At 39.5% G+C, this 20286-nt stretch overlaps 1 protein-coding gene across 5 annotated transcripts in view; it reads right to left on the reverse strand.

Moving 5' to 3' along the window:
* Positions 1-20286, reverse strand: part of Tp63 (tumor protein p63) — a 210975-nt gene that overhangs the window by 106643 nt on the left and 84046 nt on the right. For all 5 annotated transcript variants that reach the window (XM_057764111.1, XM_057764112.1, XM_057764113.1 and 2 more), the window contains exons 2-3: positions 17366-17494; positions 16482-16614 (exon numbers count right to left, since the gene is read on the reverse strand). In XM_057764111.1, the coding sequence (XP_057620094.1) occupies positions 16482-16614; positions 17366-17494 (262 nt within the window). The remainder of the gene's footprint in view (positions 1-16481; positions 16615-17365; positions 17495-20286) is intronic.

Below are 20286 nucleotides of genomic sequence, written 5' to 3' on the forward strand. Positions count from 1 at the left end.
GTCCAAGAGGGATTATTATTATGATCCCCTTTTTACACATGAGAAAGGTACACAGGTAAATAATGTAATGTGTCCAATGTCATGTAACTAATACGTAGAAAGACCAGGACTGGACAGGTCTCTGGCAGCCACGTTAACTAGCTTTTGTGCTTGACCTTACAATGGAACTACTTCATCTATCTCTGTGAACGTACCTATACTTCTGAGTCCAATTCCACAATCCCACATGACAGAAGGATAGGGATTGACTTCTGCAATTTGTCACGTGACTTTCACATGTGCTGTTGGCATGTGTATATCCACACAAGCACACACAGACAAGCTAAATACATATAAAGATATTAAGATGGAAAGTAAAGTCCTAAATCTCAAAGTTAGTTACTATTATACACAGGGTATTTCAACACAGAAGCCAAACTACTTAATCTTTAAAATAAATATCTAATATTAAAACGTCATGTAATTCACTAAATGTATCAGCATACTATATATAATCTCACATTGCCATGAAATTCTTTAGAAAAACCTCTCATCTAGATTTGAATATCAATTCTTAAAGGATAAAACAAAATAATCAGAGTTGGTTAGTGACATGTTAGTTTATAGGACTCACAAGCCACAGCTAAAATGCTAGAGATTTGATCATCAGAAGGAAGTTTCTGGAGCTAGTTCCATGCACAGCCATCTGCTCCTAAGGATGCTTACATCCAAGCATGCTTTGCGGGTCAGCCAGAGAAGAAGGGTTGTTTCCATGGGCCCTCAGACAGTGTGGCAACTGTCACTCAGTGTGACATAAACTACTGCGTCCGGTTTGCCAGCCACGAGCTACTCATCAGCTGACTTCTTGGTGGGTAAAGCTGGCATCCTGACTCTGTGCCAAGGGAGATGCTGGAATCCACACCAAACTTCAGATCAACTCAAGTTCTTAGGCTCTGAAGATGATATATGAAAAACAAAATTGGGCAAAGAAAATGCCTTTTGTTCTTTCATGTTTGCACTTTAGTGAGGGAAATCAATAAATTTGGCTTATATAAGACTGAACTACCATTTCTATTACACAAACCGGGAAATGGACATACTTTTCCCTCTTTAGGAGGTGAGATTCATTTCATTTTTTGTGAAGAGTGTTTTGCTTTCATGTATTCATATGCACCATGTATGCTTGGGACTCATGAAGGCTAGAATGGGACATTGGATTCCTTGGAATTGGGGTCATGTTTGGTTATGAACTACCACATGGGTACTAGGAACTGAAGCTGGGGCTCCTGCAAGAGCATAAGGGATTCTCTCTCTCTCTCCAGTCCCCTTTCTTTCTTTCATTGAATACAAAACACAAACTATCTCTATTTAGTTAGATACTTCATATAATCATATCAAGAAAATTATCTGAGACAGCACTACACAAGATTTTTCTTTTTTTTCTTTATTTTTAAAGTCCTTTTGTAGGACTAAATAAAGAACTGGATCAAAGTATAAACAGGAGAGGAAAACACACCAATTCCTTCAGCTATGGCTTCAGATAGCATTGCTCACTGAAGTGAGCTTACAGGTACTAAATTAATCAGCATAAAACGTTTTCATATACTTTTCCATGGTTTGGTGAGTGACAGTTTTAATTTAGATCTTTTGTTTTATGTATAAATTGCCGATCCAAAGGCACCAGCAAAGAATACACACACTAAATATCTTCAGAAAACCACCCGTAGGCTGCAGGGAGAAGGACAGGGAGAGGTGTGCAATAGGAGGAAAGATTACATCAAGAGAGCCTAATCCCTATCACCCAGAGAACAAATGCAACCTAGGGGAAAAAAGTTGTCTCTAAAAGGAAGAAGGCAGCAGAGAGCTTAATCACTTTTGCTTTTGTTGGTTCAAAGTGGTAGGTAGGTCTGTGCGCTCAAAAAGAAAACAATAGCAACAGATTGTGTGTGTGTGTGCAACATTTACTACTTAAAACAGCAACATGATTTATGCTTTTAGAGTGTTTCAATTTCAGAAGAAATCTGAATGAGGAGATAGTCTGTGCAAAGACATTCCGATGAACTGGTTAGGCAGGTCCCTGTTTGGAAGGAACACTGCCTGGGGCTGGCCAGGGAGATGGAGGCAGCTTTACTCCAGGGAGTGGAGAGCCACAGAAGGTCCCTACTTTTCCTTTCTCCTCCCCACACAGGACACACATTTATGACTAATCGCTATTAGGACAACCTGTTGCCGCCCACCGTACCTTCCGACCATAGACTGGGAACCAGGCATTTTCTCAGACAGGAAAAGTCACTTTTGTGTTAGGTTTGCAACATCACAAACACTCTAGATGGTTAGGCCACATGAGTTTTATTTAGAAGGGTTGTGTTTGAACAAAGGTTCATCCAGGTTCTATGGTCCCTGTACCACCTCATGAGAGGAGGTCCAGTGACGTGGACTCAGAAGCAAGGACCTAACAAGTGCAGCCTTTACCAAGCCTGAGACAAGGGAGCGTCATCCAGCTGGGACCTGCGCTCTTACTGATCAGCCAAGGAAACTAAGTGGAGAGGGAGAAGTGATGGGTGTCAACAGAACCATTCCTGCCAGCAGCATGGACACCAGAACCTGAGACTGTTGTCTTCCTGGTCAGAGTTTCTTACCCAAACTTGACTACTACAGACGTTTGTATGCATTTAGAGATGCTTCATATTTTAGAGAGCCTCGAACTAAAATCTTCTCATGGCAAGCAACCACTGAAGAGCTCAATCTTGCATATGCTGTATCCTTTATTTAGTTACAAGGAAACAGAGATCGCGTATTGGGATACTAGTTTCCTTTATCATTTATTCACCAAACAGATAGATGTCCTTCTTCAAAACCTCTAGCTTTTTCCTGTTGGGTCCATCACATGCACCAGAGAAGTCTCTTTTTCTAACTGGGCTATTTTTATCATTAAGAAGCACATAAAACAGCATGGTCAAATAAGGAGCGGGCTGCATGTCTTTAACGCAGCGGCTGGGAGGCTTTGCTCTGCTTCCTTTCATCTAGAGCAGCCAACATCACCCCAATAAAGTTCGGTCTGACCCCAAATAATCAGATACCGCACCCAGACATCTAAAGGAGAGGCCACTTTACAGAGCCACATTTTACAAGGTCATCCAGCTCTGATTGGAAGAGTAACAAGTGGTAGGGTTCAGGAGGCCAAATCATGATCTGATGTCGAGCACAGTCTCTGCGTCCTTACCCTGTGCTGCAGAGGTAAGGAGTCACTCCTGAAAATCCCTGCTCACTTTTCACTGCTTTAGGAAGGCGTGGCACGAAATGACTTAAGTCATATCCATTAAGAATGCCCAGTTTCTTGGCAGGATGGTGAGTCAGTAAATGCAAAGGGGCCGGACCTGTTCCCTGTTGTTATTCTTGCTGTCTTGTCTTGTTTCTAACATACAGAAAAGAACTGTTTATCTTTTCTAAACACAAAGACTAAGTTCAATAGACAAAAGAGGCAACAATGAAACTCATGGAGCTGCAGGTAGGATACTTCTGGTGGCACCAGGAGTCCTCCAGTGAGATGGAGAGTCACAGGCATGAAGGGCTTTAGAAGAGTTCCCCAGGAGGCACGGGCACTCCCCACCCAAGTGTGAATGCCATGCACACCTAGAGGTCTTCTTCTACCCTGGTCCCTGTGACTCTGCCAACCAAAAATTACACACACAGTTGTTGGTGTCGATTTGTTTTGTTTTATGCAGCATTCCCAGCACTCAATCAGTGTGGTTCTCATATTCTAGTTAGTGGGACACACAATTGCTCCTCTTACAGTAGCAAAGCTAAGAGAACACCGATTTTTGTCTCTGTTGTTATGTGTGAACAAGCCATCAGTTCTCAATAAATGTGGGCAAGATGAATAGGGACTGAACCATTAGCACCCCCTAAAACCTACGTTTCTTTCCCGATGAACCACAGAGAGGACAGAAGATGAGACCATAGACATGTGCAGGTACCTTATATCTTCCCCCACTTCCAGGTACTGACGCCCACCAAGCTCAGCAAGGAGATGGCTTACAAGTACGACTCTCTTTGTTTTCTTTTTCTTTCTTTCTTTCTTTCTTTCTTTCTTTCTTTCTTTCTTTCTTTCTTTCCTTTCTTTCTTTCTTCTTTCTTTTCTTTTTCTTTTTCTTCCTTCCTTCCTTCCTTCCCCCTTTCTCTCCTTCCCTCCCTCTCTCCTTCCCTCCCTCTCTCCTTCCCTCCCTCCCTCCCTTCCTCTCCTTCTTCTTTTCCTTCCTTCCTTCACTTCTTTTTTTTCTTTGAGACATGGCTTCTCCGTGTAGTACTGGCTATCCTGGAACTCACTTTGTAGATTAGGCTGGCCCTGAACTCACATAGATCTGCCTGCCTCTGCCTCCCAAGTACTGGGATTAAAGGTGTGCACCATCAAGTCCAGCCACACAGCTCTTCTGTTTTCATCTCTTTTTTTCATATATATGATACATATATATATATATATATATATATGTATCATGATTCTTTATTAATTTTTTGAGTATTTCACATCATGCACCCCAGTCCCAGGCTTGAAACCAGGGTTGTGCATTCTATGAGCTACATCCCTGTCCTTCCAGGAAAAGTTCCAAACTGTCATTTGAGTCACTAGGTGATTCATGTATCTTTCCTTTCTTAGTAAGCACCACCATTCACTAACTTACATTCGCTCTTTCATGTACCTAAGCTGAATCCTTCCTTTCAGTCACTCCCTGTCTTCAAGAATACGCGCTGTCTTTTTTTTCCTTTTCAATAGCCTGATTATTTCCTCAGCTTCCAAACAGAAATGAGCTCCCTGGGATTCCTGCTGTAGAGTTAGTTCCCTTCTGCACAGCACCCTTTCCCTCAAGAAGGGCTGTTTGTATAAGGTGCTGTCTGCCAGGACCTAGGAAGTCCTTGGGACTTTTTTTTTCCATTTATTCCCTGATTCTGCAAACAATCTAAGTGTAGTAAGTTGTGGGTGCCAGCCAGAGTCAGGGCAACTAAAACACTTGCTGCCAGGAAGCACTCTATCAGAAGAACTAGAAAGTTCCTGGTGAAGGTCACCTCTGAAGCCTAGCAGTCATCCTAAGGGACTGACCTCTGGGCTAGTATTCTAGGATAAATGTACATTTTTCATCTTTTCTATTCATCTTTCAGTATTCAGTCCTCAACCATTTTCCTATTTTAGAGTAGACACTGATGTAGATGTTTCTTCTCTGTCATTACAGTGTTATAGCCTTGCCCAGTCACCCCCTCACCCGAAATGGTTGCATACCTATGAAAACATGCATTAAATGTTTCCCCAGAAGCTCTGCCCATCAGAACACCTAGAAGGTGTGGGAAAATATAGGCCCTAGCATTTTGCCATCAGGTTCTGACTCTAGATCTGGAATGGTACCCAAGAATTCCCAGATCTTAACAAATGTGGAAGTACTCTTGATGCTGTTGGTTCTCAGACTGTGTTTTGAGAATTAAACCATGCCTTGGGTCTATGTAGACCTGAGCTCACCATTGTGTTAAGGGTTAAGCCCATGTGGATCTGTCTTAAGCCACTGAAGTTCATGTTCCCAGTCACTCCACTGGAAGAGAACAGTAAAAACACTCAATGACAACTGAGTAACAACAATAGTTTAGTAAAATAGGTATGTTTTCTAGTGAGTTCTGTGAGACCTCAACATAAGAAAGACTACCTTGGTTTTCAAGAGAAGTCAAACTTCTGCAACAGTGTGGAAAAAACAGAAACCAGAAAAACCTCTGTTATGATCTGTGGCGTGAGTGACCCTGGCAAACCCCAGCTGGGTGGGGACGTGTCAAGCAGAGAAAGCATTGGTATGGGGAGTTTATTTAGTGGGTATTGAGAAGGGATGGGAGGATAGGGGTGTGTCGGGGAGGGAGGGAAGGAGAGAGAGAGAGAGAGAGAGAGAGAGAGAGAGAGAGGGAGGGAGGGAGGGAGGGAGGGAGGGAGGGAGGGAGAGGGAGAGAGGGAGAGAGGGAGAGAGGGAGAGAGGGAGAGAGAGAGAGAGAGAGAGAGAGAGAGAGAGAGAGAGAGAGAAGAAGGGAAGGGGGAGAGGAGAGACTGTAAGCTGCCTCTTCAGAAGGTGGGAAAGAGAAAGGGAAGAGAGTGGAGACCAGCTTGCCTCTGCCTGGAGAGATTGGGAGTGGGTGGAGCTTGTCTCTTAAAGGGACAGGGTACTGACAGGGAAGGCCAGCAAAATTATAACAACCTCAACTCTGTATAACTTTAAGTAAGAATGGCCAAGTCCCATTTCACAGTATGCTAACATGTCAGAAGTAACTCTTGATTTTAAAAAGGATGGATATATAATAGAAATTTCATACTTTTTTCTTTCATCAATAGTAACTGCCACTATTGAAATTAAAAAAAATCATAGTTTTGAAAGTGATCACATTTTAACCACACATATGTTACCATTGAGTAGCAGGCCCACGAGAAGTCCAGCTCTAACCACTTTGTGCTCAAAATTCACATCTCAGGATTGTGTTCTGTAAGTAATAACAGTGACTTCCTCCTCCATCCTGGGAGATAGGCTCAGAAACATTCTGTACCTTTTCTTTTTGAATTTTTTATTCAGTTTACATACCAATCACAGTTTCCCCTCCCACCCTCCTCACGGACCAAAATAATGAGCAAGAGAGCTGGGTTAACTGCAGTCAGCTGTTCGCCTCCAGAGACTGAACTCTTCAGATTACTTCTTACAGCAGCCAGAGAGGTCTAGGAGCTCTCAGAAAGCTGGGCTTACCCCCAGAGCTCATGTTTATCAGAAATGTCTCCAGGGTCACTTGAAGCTTAGCTATCTCATCATGAAGGAAAGGTGTGTGCCGGGGGCACTAGAGCATTTCTGAAGTTCCCATAATTCTCTAAGAGTTTTCCAAGTTTCTCCGGTTGAAACTCTGCCTCTTGGCTGAGGGAAAGCCTGTATTCTTTCTTTTCAAGTCGGCTTGCTAGACGTCAACCTGCTGAGGTTCTGAGACCAAGCAAGGTCACAATCAGCTCTCCTGTGTCTGCTGAAATCCCCGTCTGTTTATCTGTCCTTTTCAACTTGGCCACTGTGACTGCCGGCACACTGAGCACAGGGTCTTAAGTAACTTTGCTGGGGTTACACCAGAGACAGGTGTTAAGGAAACTATTCCCCTGGGGCGATCATTTCGAACTCTCCCTCAGCAAAAGGAGAGGGAGGGGTAGAAGGGAAAGGGTTTCTTTTCAGATTAAAGCAGGGACTGCAAACACCTTCCCCCAGGCAATACATTCTCTGCCAGTGTGGGCTGCAGTTTACCCAAACACCAAAGCAAAAAGCAAACAGCCTCTTTTGTAAGGGAAGAGCTGTCAGCTGTCAAGTGATATTTGTGAATTTCTAGAGAAGAAAGAAAGGAAAGAAAACCCTTGCCCTTATTTTATTAAGCAGCCTGTTTGTTCAAGGTTGAAATGCATATGTGTGTTTAAGGTAAAGTCCCTCAGTTGGCACTCTGGAACAAAGTGATGTCTTCCTATTGGCTAGGCCATACAAAGAAGAAAATAGAAAAACAATCTGCTGTCGGGGACATCTAAACTCAGTCTACACTAGGTGTAGAGTGAGCTTCCCCATAGGCAGAATAGGTGATTACACGCGGATTCCGTAGGAATCGCTAGAGCATTAATTGTTTGGTGGAATGTTTTCTTGCTCCCATGTTTTAACTGTATGCACAGAGTGAACACACAGAGCTCAGCAGCCGAGGGGATTGCCAGGGCTTTTGCGGGAAAGGTTAAGAAGTGCTGGAGGAAAAGGAGAAAACCATGTAGCCATTCCCATGCCCAGGACAAATTCTAGACCCTGTGCACAGTTTTTCCACCATGTCTTTGGCCACACTGTCCCCATCATAATTTGCCCACACATGGACTAGCTGCTCCACTCCCCAAGAGGACTTACTTCTCTTCAGCCACAATAGATACCTCAGCCCTGTGAATCCTTCCAATAACGTGACTAAAAGGAAAGGTGTCAGTAAAGGATGCCTTTCAGCATGGTGTGCAATCAATGGCTACTTCTTCTACAGATGTTTGCATCTTTTCACAGAAGATACTGTAACACCAACATTATCTCCAGTTTGTAAACCTCCTCACAGGTAATGAATAAGCATAAACGGGCAGCAATAACAATAACAGAAAAATTCATGGAAACAAGTCCTTTGCATACACAGTTTTATCCAATAATTATTCATTTAAGTATCTATAAGAGAATATCCATATCTAAATATATTTCTAAAAATTTTTACCAATAGAAAAGTTAAAATATGGTAAATCTGAACAATCTATATTATAAGAATTAAGTTTTTTTTGTGAAGATTAGCAAATAAGTTCTATGATAGATATACAAAAGAACATTTTATAAAACTTATTTATTACATTGCCAGGGAAGAAGGAGAACACTTTATCTGGAACCTCCAGTGACCACACCTACAGGAATCCCAGAAGAATTTCAAACCAGGCAACATACAGCCACCACACTCTCCTAAGAACCAGAGAGTAAATAGAAACCAAGGGAGAAAACACCCATCCAACAAAGACAAGATCATTTATCCCAAGAATTACAATCTTCCCAACCCCAGATGCCTAGACACTAGCATATGATCAATAACAGAACAGTATGTCTCTACCTCAGCTGATCAACCCAACATAGTGGGGCCTAAGGATTGCAACAGCGCTAAAGCACAAGGAAAAGACCTTAAAATAGCCTTTATGCATATGATAAAGGTCCTTAAAGATTAAAGAAATAAACCCCGTAAAGAAATCAATGAAAATACAAACAGTGGCCGGGCGGTGGTGGCGCACGCCTTTAATCCCAGCACTTGGGAGGCAGAGGCAGGCGGATCTCTGTGAGTTCGAGACCAGCCTGGTCTACAAGAGCTAGTTCCAGGACAGGCTCCAAAACCACAGAGAAACCCTGTCTCGAAAAACAAAAACCAAAAAAAAAAAGAAAAGAAAAAGAAAATACAAACAGCGGAAGGAAATGAATAAAACTGATCAAGATCTGAAAGTGGAAATAAAATTAATAAGGAAAACTCAAACTGAGGGAAATCTGGAAATGAAAAATCTGAACCTGAAATTCAGAGGCAAGCCTCACCAACAAAATACAAGGGAGTGGAAGAGAGACTCTCAGGCATTAAAAACACTACAGAAAAAAATGGATATGTCAATCAAAGAGAATGCTCAATCTAAAAAATTCTGGGACAAAACATTCAGGACATCTGAGGTAGTTTGAGAAAAAAAATCTAAGAATAATAGAAATAGAAGAAGAAGAAACACAGGTCAAAGGTACAGAACACATTTTTTTGTTGTTTCTATTGGGCTTTATATTGTTTTTCTAATTTCCTCCCTTTCTCCTCTCTCCCCTTCTACTTCTCCAATAAAAACTATTTTTTTTTCAAAAAAAAATCACAGAAAAAATTTCCCTAACCTAAGGAAGGAGATGTCTATCAAGATACACGAAGCACACAGAATACCAAACAAACTGGACAGGAAAATAAATTCCCCTTGTCAAGTAATATTCAAATCACTAAACATATTAAACAAAGAAAGAATTTTAAAATCTGCAAGGGAAAAAGACCAAATAATATATAAAGGCAGAATTATTACAATAGCCCTGAATTCTCAGTGGAGACTCTAAACGCCAGAAGGGCTTGCATAGATGTTCTTTCAGAGATCACAGATGTCAGCCCAGACTACTAGACCCAGCAAAACTTTCAATCACAATAGATGGAGTAAATAAGACATTACATGAGAAAACCAAATTTAAGCAATATCTGTCTACAAATTCAGTCCTCCAGAAGGCATTAGTAGGAAAGACCAACATTAAGAGATTAACTACACCCAAGAAAACACAAGGAATAAATAATCTCAAACCAGCAAATTAAAAGAGGCAACACAAACCAAAAACAAACAACAAAGTTACAGTAATTAACAAACACTGTTCATTGAAAACTCACTCTCAACACCAATAGTCTCAATTCCCCAATAAAAAGACACAGACTAATGGAACAAATATGAAAACAGGATCCATTATTTGTTGCAATCAAGTAGCACACCTTAACATCATGTATCAGCATCACCTTAGATAAAAGATTAGAAAAATACGCTTCAAATGAATGGACCTAAGAAGCAAGCTGAGGCAGTCATTTTAGTATCTGACAAAACAGACTCCAAACCAAAACTAATCAGAGAGATGGGGAAGGGAACTAAATAATCAAAGGAAAATCTACCAAGAGGATATCAATTCTTAACATATATGTACCAAACAAAAGGGCATCCAAGTTCATAAAAGAAGTGCTAGTACAGTTTAAATCACATATTGTCCTCAAAACACTGATAGTAGGTAACTTCAATACCTACTCTTACCAACAAGATAGGTCACCTAGACAAAAGCTAAACAGAAGAATTATGGAGCTATACAGACTATATATTTATATACATTATACATTACATACATTATAAACTAAATGGACCTAACAGCTATTTACAGAACATTGTACCCAAACATAAAAGAATGTACCTCCTTCTCATCACCCCCTGGAACTTATTCCAAAATTGAGCACACACTCAGACAGGATCCTACTCTTAAGAGCAGACTTCATGCCCAGCATGAAGGTAAACAAGAAATGAATTCAATGGTATCATTGGAGCTACCTTGTCTCATAATGCCATGTCAGGACTACTTTGTAAAAATTTTATCTTATTATTTTTTTTGCATAAAATTATACACATATATACTTTTCTTTTTTACCCTACAGGTCCTTTTCACTCATATTATAGCTCCTGTTTAGTGTTTTTATGGTATACCTGTGTGTGTGAAAAAGTGGGTCTGTTTCTTGCTGGGTGAGGGTGGTGCACACCTTTAATCCCTGTACTATTATTTATGACATAATCCAAAATTACTTGTTTTTTTTTAACTAAAGAAGAGTAGGAGAAAATTGCAATCTTCATGTGTATTATAATTGTGTAGGGACATACATACTTTTGAGAGTTATAAAGTTTTTTAAAATTTATTATTATCTAATTAGGTAAATTTATTGGTGTTATTCTCAAAGCATTACATATTTACTGTATTTAAAGAGCTTATATACAAAACAGACAAATGATGACAAAAATAACAAGTTTTTGACTCTATGTTTATATGTGAGGAACTCGGAATGAAGCAAATCACCATAATTCTCCTGGGTAAAGACTTGTGTTATTAGACTTTTCTATGCAAATGAGAACAGACATGTTTGTAAATGCATGTTACTGGGGCCTCTTCACAGTTCCGAAGAAGCAACTCCAACACCAGTTTTTCTAATGATACAATCCCATGATGCAATTTAGTAAAGAAAGGTAAATCGTGTGGAACTTCATTGTTAGAGGAGGGACACTTGTTCTTCTCGGCCACCCTGCTAGCTTAGACCCGAAACAATCACACAGAAACTGTATTAATTAAATCGCTGCTTGGCCCATTAGCTCTAGCTTCTTAATGGCTAACTCTTTACATATTAATTTAACCCATCTCCATTAATGTGTGTATCGCCACGCGGCAGTAGCTTACCAGCGAATGTCTATCTCTGGTGGCAGCTCCATGGCTCTCCCAATTCCACCTTCCTCCTTCCATGCTATAGGCTTTGCCAGTTTTCTTTATTCATTAACCAATAAAATCAACACATAAATGGAAGAAACTTCCTGTACCACTTCATCACATACATAAAGTATTCACTGACCATTTTCTAATGCTTTTAACCAAATCTACATAACACTGAATTCAATGAGTTTCCTAAAAGGCCAGATAAGGGTGTAGATGACAAAGGGGAAAGGCATGGAGTAAAAGATGGTGATGCTTTGGGAATGGCTCTAGAGGCCTCATAGGAGCCAGGACTGAAAGAGAAGAGAAGAGAACTAATGATCACTTTTTTAGAGTAAGTTCTACTCATTGGCTCCAGGCTTAGCTGTGATAATGCACATCTCCAGAACCTGGGGACACAAGTGCACAGGAAATGACAAATGAATGCACCCCAGATCTTTGTGGAGTCAGGAGATGGCATATGCTAACTCTTGGATCTGATCTAAGTTAGCCAAAGCAATTTCTGTGAACAACTTCTAAATAGTTTGCTTCCCCCCAGAGGGTATGTAGTTAATACATATATAAATCTTAAAATTTAGCAGATGATGATGGCATGACATTATATATGTCAAAAACTGCTATGACTTTATTCTCAAAAACTAGAATATCAGTGCGGTTCAAAGTGCATTACATGTGGGTGCATTCATGTATGCATGTGTACCTGCAAGCTGGGACCGAGGAAAGGAAGAAATTAAGAGTATTAATAAATTCAGATCAATTCAAGACTGCACATGAGAATCAAACTTGTCTTTCTGTTCTGCTTCAAAAACACAGGCACTGTTTACTTTGAAAGCAGCCATTCTGGTAACTGAAGGGTAACTTAGCAATGCTCAGTGAGAATTGCAGTTTTCCCCCAAACTGATAAGCATCTTATTTAATAAATAGCCCACAATTCTTCTCTTGAGTTCACTGCTTGGGCAGTTGAAAGTCAAACTTCAACACTCAGTAGTCAATATAACAGGAGATAGAAAAACAGAAAGAATTTAGTTCTCTAGTTGCAAAGCCAATCAGATCCAATTGCTATTTATAGAACTTTCCACACAACAGAAGCAGAGTGTGCAAACATGTACTTCAGTGGTATACTTCCCAACACTAATAGGTCAAAATTTAAGTTCCAAAAGAGGGGGTGAATATATTTAAAACTAAACAGAAACTGAAAAAGAAACACATTGAGTACATCAGTATTTGTTGGCTGCAGCTAAGGCAATGTCTAGTGGGAAATTTATTATTGTAAGTCTCAAAGAGAAAAAGATAATAATCAACTCACAAATATAAACTTCTAAGTGAGGAAGCTAGGATATTAGAGCTTTAATAGAGTGGTGGCTGTAAGAAAAAAAAGGAGAAGCAGGGGAGGAGGAAGAGCAAACAGAGAAAAGAGTAAGAAAATGAGAAAAAGGATGAGGAAGATGAGAATGAGAAAGAGGAAGGGGGAATGGTAAAGGAGGAGAAAAATTTTGGGAAAAACGGGAAAAAAGTGAGAGGTACAAAGTAAAACCAAACACACAGAAGTCAGGAAAGCAAACCAGAGATAAATGAGGTTGGACAAAGGAAAACATTAGGAAAAAGTTAAAGTAAAACGTGAGGTGTTTTGGTGAAAGATAATCAAAATCGGTAAGTCTCTGGTACTGAAAGTTTCCAACATAATAAATAAAAATATAATTATCTTTTTCATATTAAGAGAACACAAAGGAAATATTTCAAACAATTCTGTATGCATGGGTTTAGCAACTATGATTCAATTTATCATGTTCTCAAAAACTACATTTTGTCCAGACTCGCCCAAGATAAAAAATAGCAGCAGTCCAATAAAGACGTTCAATTTCTCACTTCTGAAAAAAACTTACCAGACCTAGATGGTTTCATTGGTAAATTCTTCCAAATGTGTAAAAAGGAATATTATTCTATAAAGCTTTTCAATGTCAATCAACGTCTGTGCTGGGAATAGAACCCTGGTCCTCTGGAAGCGCATCCAGTGCTTTTAATGGCCAAGTTATCTCTCCATCTCTCAACACTGCAGTTTTTAATGCTCAAATTTTGCTTATATATACTCTTTATATATATATATATATATATATATATATATATATATATATATAAAATATTTATGTATTTTTCAGCCTGACCTCTTCATATTTCAGAGTTTCTTCAAGCTATGCTTTGGTGACATCAGTTTTGCAAATGTGGAATCGTGTTGCCCCTTATAATCAATTTTACTCATATTTCAAAGCCTAATTACAAATCATTCTTCTGTAACATATTGCTTGTCTTTCTCAATCTTAATAAATCAATACTTTGTCATGTTTCTATAAGAATACCCACACATCTGAGCAGATTTCATAGGCAAGTTTATATCCACTTGCTTTTAATGCTAGCTGTTTCATGGTCTTCTTGGTGAGGGAGAACCAATGACTTCCTCATCTGCACCATAAGAAACATGCCATATGTAGTAGCTAAATAATAAGACTGTTTGGACGTATACAGGATGGAAATACTATATATATTTGGGTCATATAAGTAGGGTACTATGATAGGTACTAGGAGAGGTGCTATGGCCTAGTCTACCAAACACACACACGCACGCACACACACACACACAGAGGCACGCACATGCACACACACACACACAGTTGAAGACTGTTGATATGTACAGCTGAAGACTTCTTAAGTGTATCTGGGATGAATCAGTAAGGATTTATAAAAACAGAGAATTTTAGGTAATTACCACACAGTTTCCTTAAAGAAAACTTTGATTAACGTGAAATATAGAGAAAAAATAAGTACAAAATAGTTATTTGGCCAGCGTCTGTCACTAAGGAGAATGATTAACTGTTACTATTTAATACACATTTTGAACATATTAGAGGTATGCTTACACAGATCCAAAGCAAGGCAAGATAGAGAAATAAAGTAATACATAAAACAATAGAATCAAGAATCATTCAGGCACTTGAGAATGCAGATTAAAATACGATTTCTTTGAGATATTTTACTCACCTTCACTCTTAACCCAATAGGATTAATTTTTAGAGGCATAAAACACATTCTAATTTTTAAAAAGATACACAGTATCTACAATTTGATACAATCTAATATAACATCCATACATTAACTTTCTTTGTTAATCATCAGATCAAAACATCATGATTCTATTTCTTGGCTATATGAAAAATCAGAAAAGAATAGAATGAATTTCTCAATTTCTGTCCTTAGCAATCTGACATGTCTTTTCATGCCCATTATAGAGTTGCATTTCTTATACAGTGAGAAAAGAATTGGCCGAGTTCCCAACTTATTAAAATACTATATTGATGGGGAAAGCAATTTATGTGTAGACTTTACAAAGTATTTAGCAATTAACTGATAATGGAAATGTAAAAGACTGCTACTTCACAGTTGAAACAAGCCCCACACAGTAGCACAGCTGTTGAGAAGGACCGGGCATCTCAGAGACACCCTAATTCGTAATTCACAGAGCACAGCACTGCTATGGCATCCTGCACAAAGCCACTATTTCGCCACATCTGCTGCTGAGGCCTGTTGTAATTTGGCCCTGTGTGTGTAACTGCCAATCATATTTAACTATGTGTATACAGAGATAAAGATAAGAAGGTATTAGGATAGTGCTAGTATAGAAGTTGACAATTCAAATTAAATTAGAATTTATGACAATTGTAAAATCTTTTGAATTGAAAACAGGGTATCTACAGAAAGGTGAGCTTGTTTATTTGTTGAAATTCATTTTTTCTCCCCTTCCATGGACACATCAATACAGCTGCCTCAAGGGCTTTCTTATTATTTTGTCCTCTCTAGCCAAACCCTACTGCCTTCTTTCCGAACCTCTACTCTGTGCTCTCGAGAACTTCAATGACAAAAATGTGGTCCCTGATCCCGGAAAAGACATAGAAATAAAAAGGTATAGTATTGTGTAACACAGAACATACCGAACGTTAGCATCACGGTTGCTTCAGAGGGATGGTATTTAATTCCAGGGGAGGGAGATGGTGACACAGAAAGGAATCCAGGAGAAAGCAAAGAGGGCAGTGAGGAACAGGTAAGCACTGGACAGGGGGAGGGAAAACGTGGAAATGGTGTTTTGGAAGAGAATGTTTTCAACAGCAAAATGAAACAACAGGCTAGCCTGGAACATTAGGAAACCAAGTATGTCAGGGTGTAAATTAGAATGACCATAGGGACTGGGAATTTAAAAGCTTGCGATTTTAAACTTCCTAACTTTTGGTATTCCCATGTGGCCAAGAGTTGAACTAGAAAATCTTTTCAGTGCAAGAACACACAACTTCTTTAAGACAGGCAAACCTCTGCTGGGAATGATCTGGTTTTTTTTTTTTTCTCTCTCTCTCATTAGTATAGGTATCAGTATTTTGATTTGTATCAAAACTAAAAGGAATGTTCCTGACTTAGCCAGAGATGGAAGTCACTGGTATGGCTTGGCCGTTAGCTCGCTAGGTCCTAGATCTATCACCCTAACGTTAGGAGTGGCACAGTGGCAAAGCCCAGACAATACAGCTTATTTATCGCCTTGTTCGTGCCCTGAGTGCATGCACAGAAGTTACTTCTTCCTTCAACATTACAGTGAAGCCAAGTGAGAAGAGCGCTTCTCACAGTGGCTGGATGGGGCAGAATCAGTTCCAGTTTCTGCTTCTCTAGGAGTCTGAAAACCCTGGTGACATCATCCTCTCTAATTTGGGTTTAACATGAAGAACAACTCAGAAAACGACCAAACAAAGGAAAAGAAAAACCAGCTGATCTAGGTTTGCTCTCTGCCCAATGTTCTGATCTGTTCGGAACCATCTCCTTTTGATTTGCTGATAGCCTGGCCCACACACTGAAGAGGAAGCTCAGGGTACTCACCCACATGGGGTCAGTGAGGTCTGAGTCTTGCATGCGAATACAATCCATGCTAATCTCAATCTTGTTTGTTGCGCCATTTTCTGATGGTTCTTCCACAAAGTTCAAGTCGATGGGTTGTACTGAACATATGGGCCTAGCACAAAGAGGGAAGAAGGTGTGCATCAAAAAATTGGGAGAAGCTACAAGGCACTTGACTTCTTAACTAGTAATACTGAATATGATCTGTCTCGATGTTGGCAGGTCCTTGCTTAGAAATCAAAAGCCCCAGGTTCACATCTGGACTCCACCATTTCCCATATGAAGAATGAGAGGAAGGGCAAACTAAATCAGACTTGGCAAGTTGGAGGCACGATCTCTGCTGACTGACATGCAGGCCAACATGGACAGATCAGGGACAGAACTATGTGTAGATCCTAGAACGTCAGCAAGTGTGCGGAAAGCACTCTGGTGTCCTCTTTCATCTTCATAGTAACTTAACTAAAACCGGGTATCAATCAAAACAGTAATATCCACCTTTCACAGAGGGTTTAAATGACTACTACAATGGAGTGTTTCACCATTGGGGATATGTCTTCAAGAAAAAAGAACAGGGTCTGAGTGCCAGATACCAACACTGGGGAAGATGTTTTGGATTGTTCTGGGGAAAACATTTAGAATGTCCACAGTGAGTTACTTTAAAACAATGATCTTCTTTTGGTATTGGAAACTAGAGAAAGAAAACTAATTTATTTCCAAAGCAGATATATTATCAAAGGCCTTAAGTTTATTAAAGTATAACTTTTCTGGTTTTTCAAAAAATATTCTGTAGTAAATGATATTTCAGCCATTTGTGTTCACTTATTCTTAAAGAGTTCAGGTACACTTCTTGATTAGATGATACTTACTGTTCCAGAAAATCCCAAATATGCTGGAACACTTCCGGGCTGAACAACTCACTTGTTTGGGAGCTCTGTGACATGGTGGATCGGTAATAACTTTCTTTCCAAGAGAAATGAGCTGGGGTTTCTACGAAACTTAAAAGGACAAAGAAAATGAAGCTAAGATTATAGTTTCCGAATTCATGACACTGGCTAATGAAATCAAACTCTAAACGATCTGAAAAACACCAATGAGTCTCTACAGTCAGACAGGCGAGTGTAGCCCCATTCCTACGTTGCACAATTGGTGCTTCATTCGAAAGCAGCATGGACTACGCTCCGCATGAAATCAAGGCAGAACTTCCAATGCGAGACAATCAAGTCTCCTTTATCAAATTCATCTCTCTTAATTAATAGCATTGTTACTGTATGCTATACTTACACTTCCCAACAGAGTGTAGATTTCAAAAAGAAAACAAACACCCCTTCATTAAATCTGTCGGCAAGTCTGGCCTATCATTATGCCGATTTTATAAGAGCCTCAAATGGTTATCTGCCCTTTCTGCCTCCAGCAGGCAAAAGGTAGAATTGAAAAACAGAAGTGATTTCAGAGAACTTAAATTTCACCCTCAGATTAACAACTTCTCTTGTAGCTACAATTTTAGTGTCACTCTTGGACAATAAGTATAAGTTCTTGGACCTAAGGCTTTATTTTTTTTTTAATCGCTAGTTGTTTACCAGGGTGTGTGCGGAGGTGTTGCTTAATTGGAGTTAGAATTCACAGGTTAACTAAGGGATAAACAAACACCAGGATACTGGGCCAATTAATGCCGCCTCAATTTGTTCATTTTGCTGCTAGGTCCTTAAGTACGCCTTTTTTTTTTTTTTTTTTTTTTTTTTTAAATTCAACTCTGATCCCTGTTTATCTAGAGTGAAACTCCAGCTTCCACAGTTGATATATTCTCCACGTCTGAATATTATCTGCCTAGATAATCTGGGTAGTGATTTGCTATAATGATCAGTAGGCTAATTTTACCTCAGAATGAAATCAGTTAGCTCTTAAGTCATTGCTCTTCATATAAAAATTAATTAAATTAATAGAGTACAAGGACAGTAAATCCTCTTCCCTTTCAAACATTCATTCTATATTCTCTTTACATAGGAGATTACAGTACTGCAGTTATTAATAAGTGATACTAGCCTACCTCATCAGTACATTGATCAGGTTACATATACAAAATAATGAATAAAATATGCCTTGTTCACCAAGAAGCATATGAGTATTGAAAATAAAAAAAGTGAGTATGACTCTCTCATTCCTCTGGGAGGTGATGGTGGCGGCAAGAGCAAAACAAATCCATAATAAACTTGGTGAGTATAAACATCTCTATTAAATCATCATATATAATTTCTGCAAGACCAAAGGAAGAGCCAAGTGGCTGAGGGAGAATAAGCCAGCATAGAAAGCGCTAATGTGCAGAGTGTCTGTCTCTTCCACTTGGGGCTACAGTCAAAGATGAAGTGCTAAGATGGACAATAACTTGTTGCATGTGGAACAATTTGATATAACTCTGTGTTAAGGCTGTGTAAAAGGTTGGACACAGAATGTGGAGCTATGAAATTTACATGCGGTGTCTAAACAAGGGCAGGCACTTAAACTTACACTGAAAGGCCCTTTTCTAAGCTATTCTTTCAAGATTCCTTTTTCATTTTAAACATGTGTACATTCCTGTGTCTTTGTGGATATAAGTGCATGAGTGCATGTAACAGTGGATCCAGAAAAGGGAACTGGATCTCTTAGAGAGGGAGTTACAGGTGGTTGTGAACTACCAGGGCGTGGTTACTGAGAACCAAAGCCTGCAAGGTCCGTCCACACTCTTGTCCACTGAGCCGTTTCAGCAGTACCTTTTAAGCTATTTTAACTGGACTTCTTGTTTCAAGATAATTATAGATTCATAAATGATTATGATAAATACTATAGAGAGATCTTAAGTACCCTTTACACAGTTTTGCCTAATGGAGGTATCTTACAAAAACCCATCATCTACTGACATAGCCAGGACACGACTTTACAAATCTGTCCCAGAAATTCTTAGTGTCACTTACATTTGTATTTGTGTGTGTGTGTGTGTGTGTGTGTGTGTGGTGTGTATATGTGGCGTATGTACTCAAGTTTACATGTTTATCACTGTTTAGGGCAACATACACTATAACCACAAGGCTAGAGGATTTGAACCATGCAATGGATGCAATCAGAATATATATCTGTCTGGATATTGCATGGAGGAAGGACTTAAAGTGATTGTTTAGAAAATTGTTGTTAACAACTTAGGTAAGAAAACAGGAAGAGGACAAAATATTTATACAATTTAAACTCTAAAATGAACATAAATGGTCACAGGAATAGTCATATATATATGTGAGACTGGATAGGTCAGAAGACAGATATGAGGGAGAAAAACCATACATATATCCCAGGAGCAATTTCTTCCAATGGTCGGTGTGTGCTTCATTGCTGTTAAACACCCCTGAAGTTGTAGTTAGGGTCCTCCAATTACATCAGAAACAAAGATACAAAGGAGACTTCCCCAACTGCCACACATAGACACTAATAAAAGATCTAAATTAACAAAAACCACTCTGATATCATAATATCATTTGGAATGTAGTCTGACTGCCTGTAGTCTGACCACCATGCTCCTGTGGGCTTTTAACAAGAACCTGGATATGAATATCCTAAAATGTGGCTGTAGGCGTGGCTCGGTGCTCTCCCAGAGGACTTGAGTTTGGTACCCAACTTCTCTGTCTGGTGGCTCACGACCACCTATAACTCCAGTTCCAGTGGATTTGATGCCCTCTTCTGGGATCTTTGGGCACCTGCACACAGACAGTATGGATGGATGGGGACACACACACACACACAGAGACCCTTTTTTAAAAGGCAACAT

The sequence above is a fragment of the Chionomys nivalis genome, chromosome 3 (assembly GCF_950005125.1).
Source record: "Chionomys nivalis chromosome 3, mChiNiv1.1, whole genome shotgun sequence".
Lineage (NCBI taxonomy): Eukaryota > Metazoa > Chordata > Mammalia > Rodentia > Cricetidae > Chionomys > Chionomys nivalis.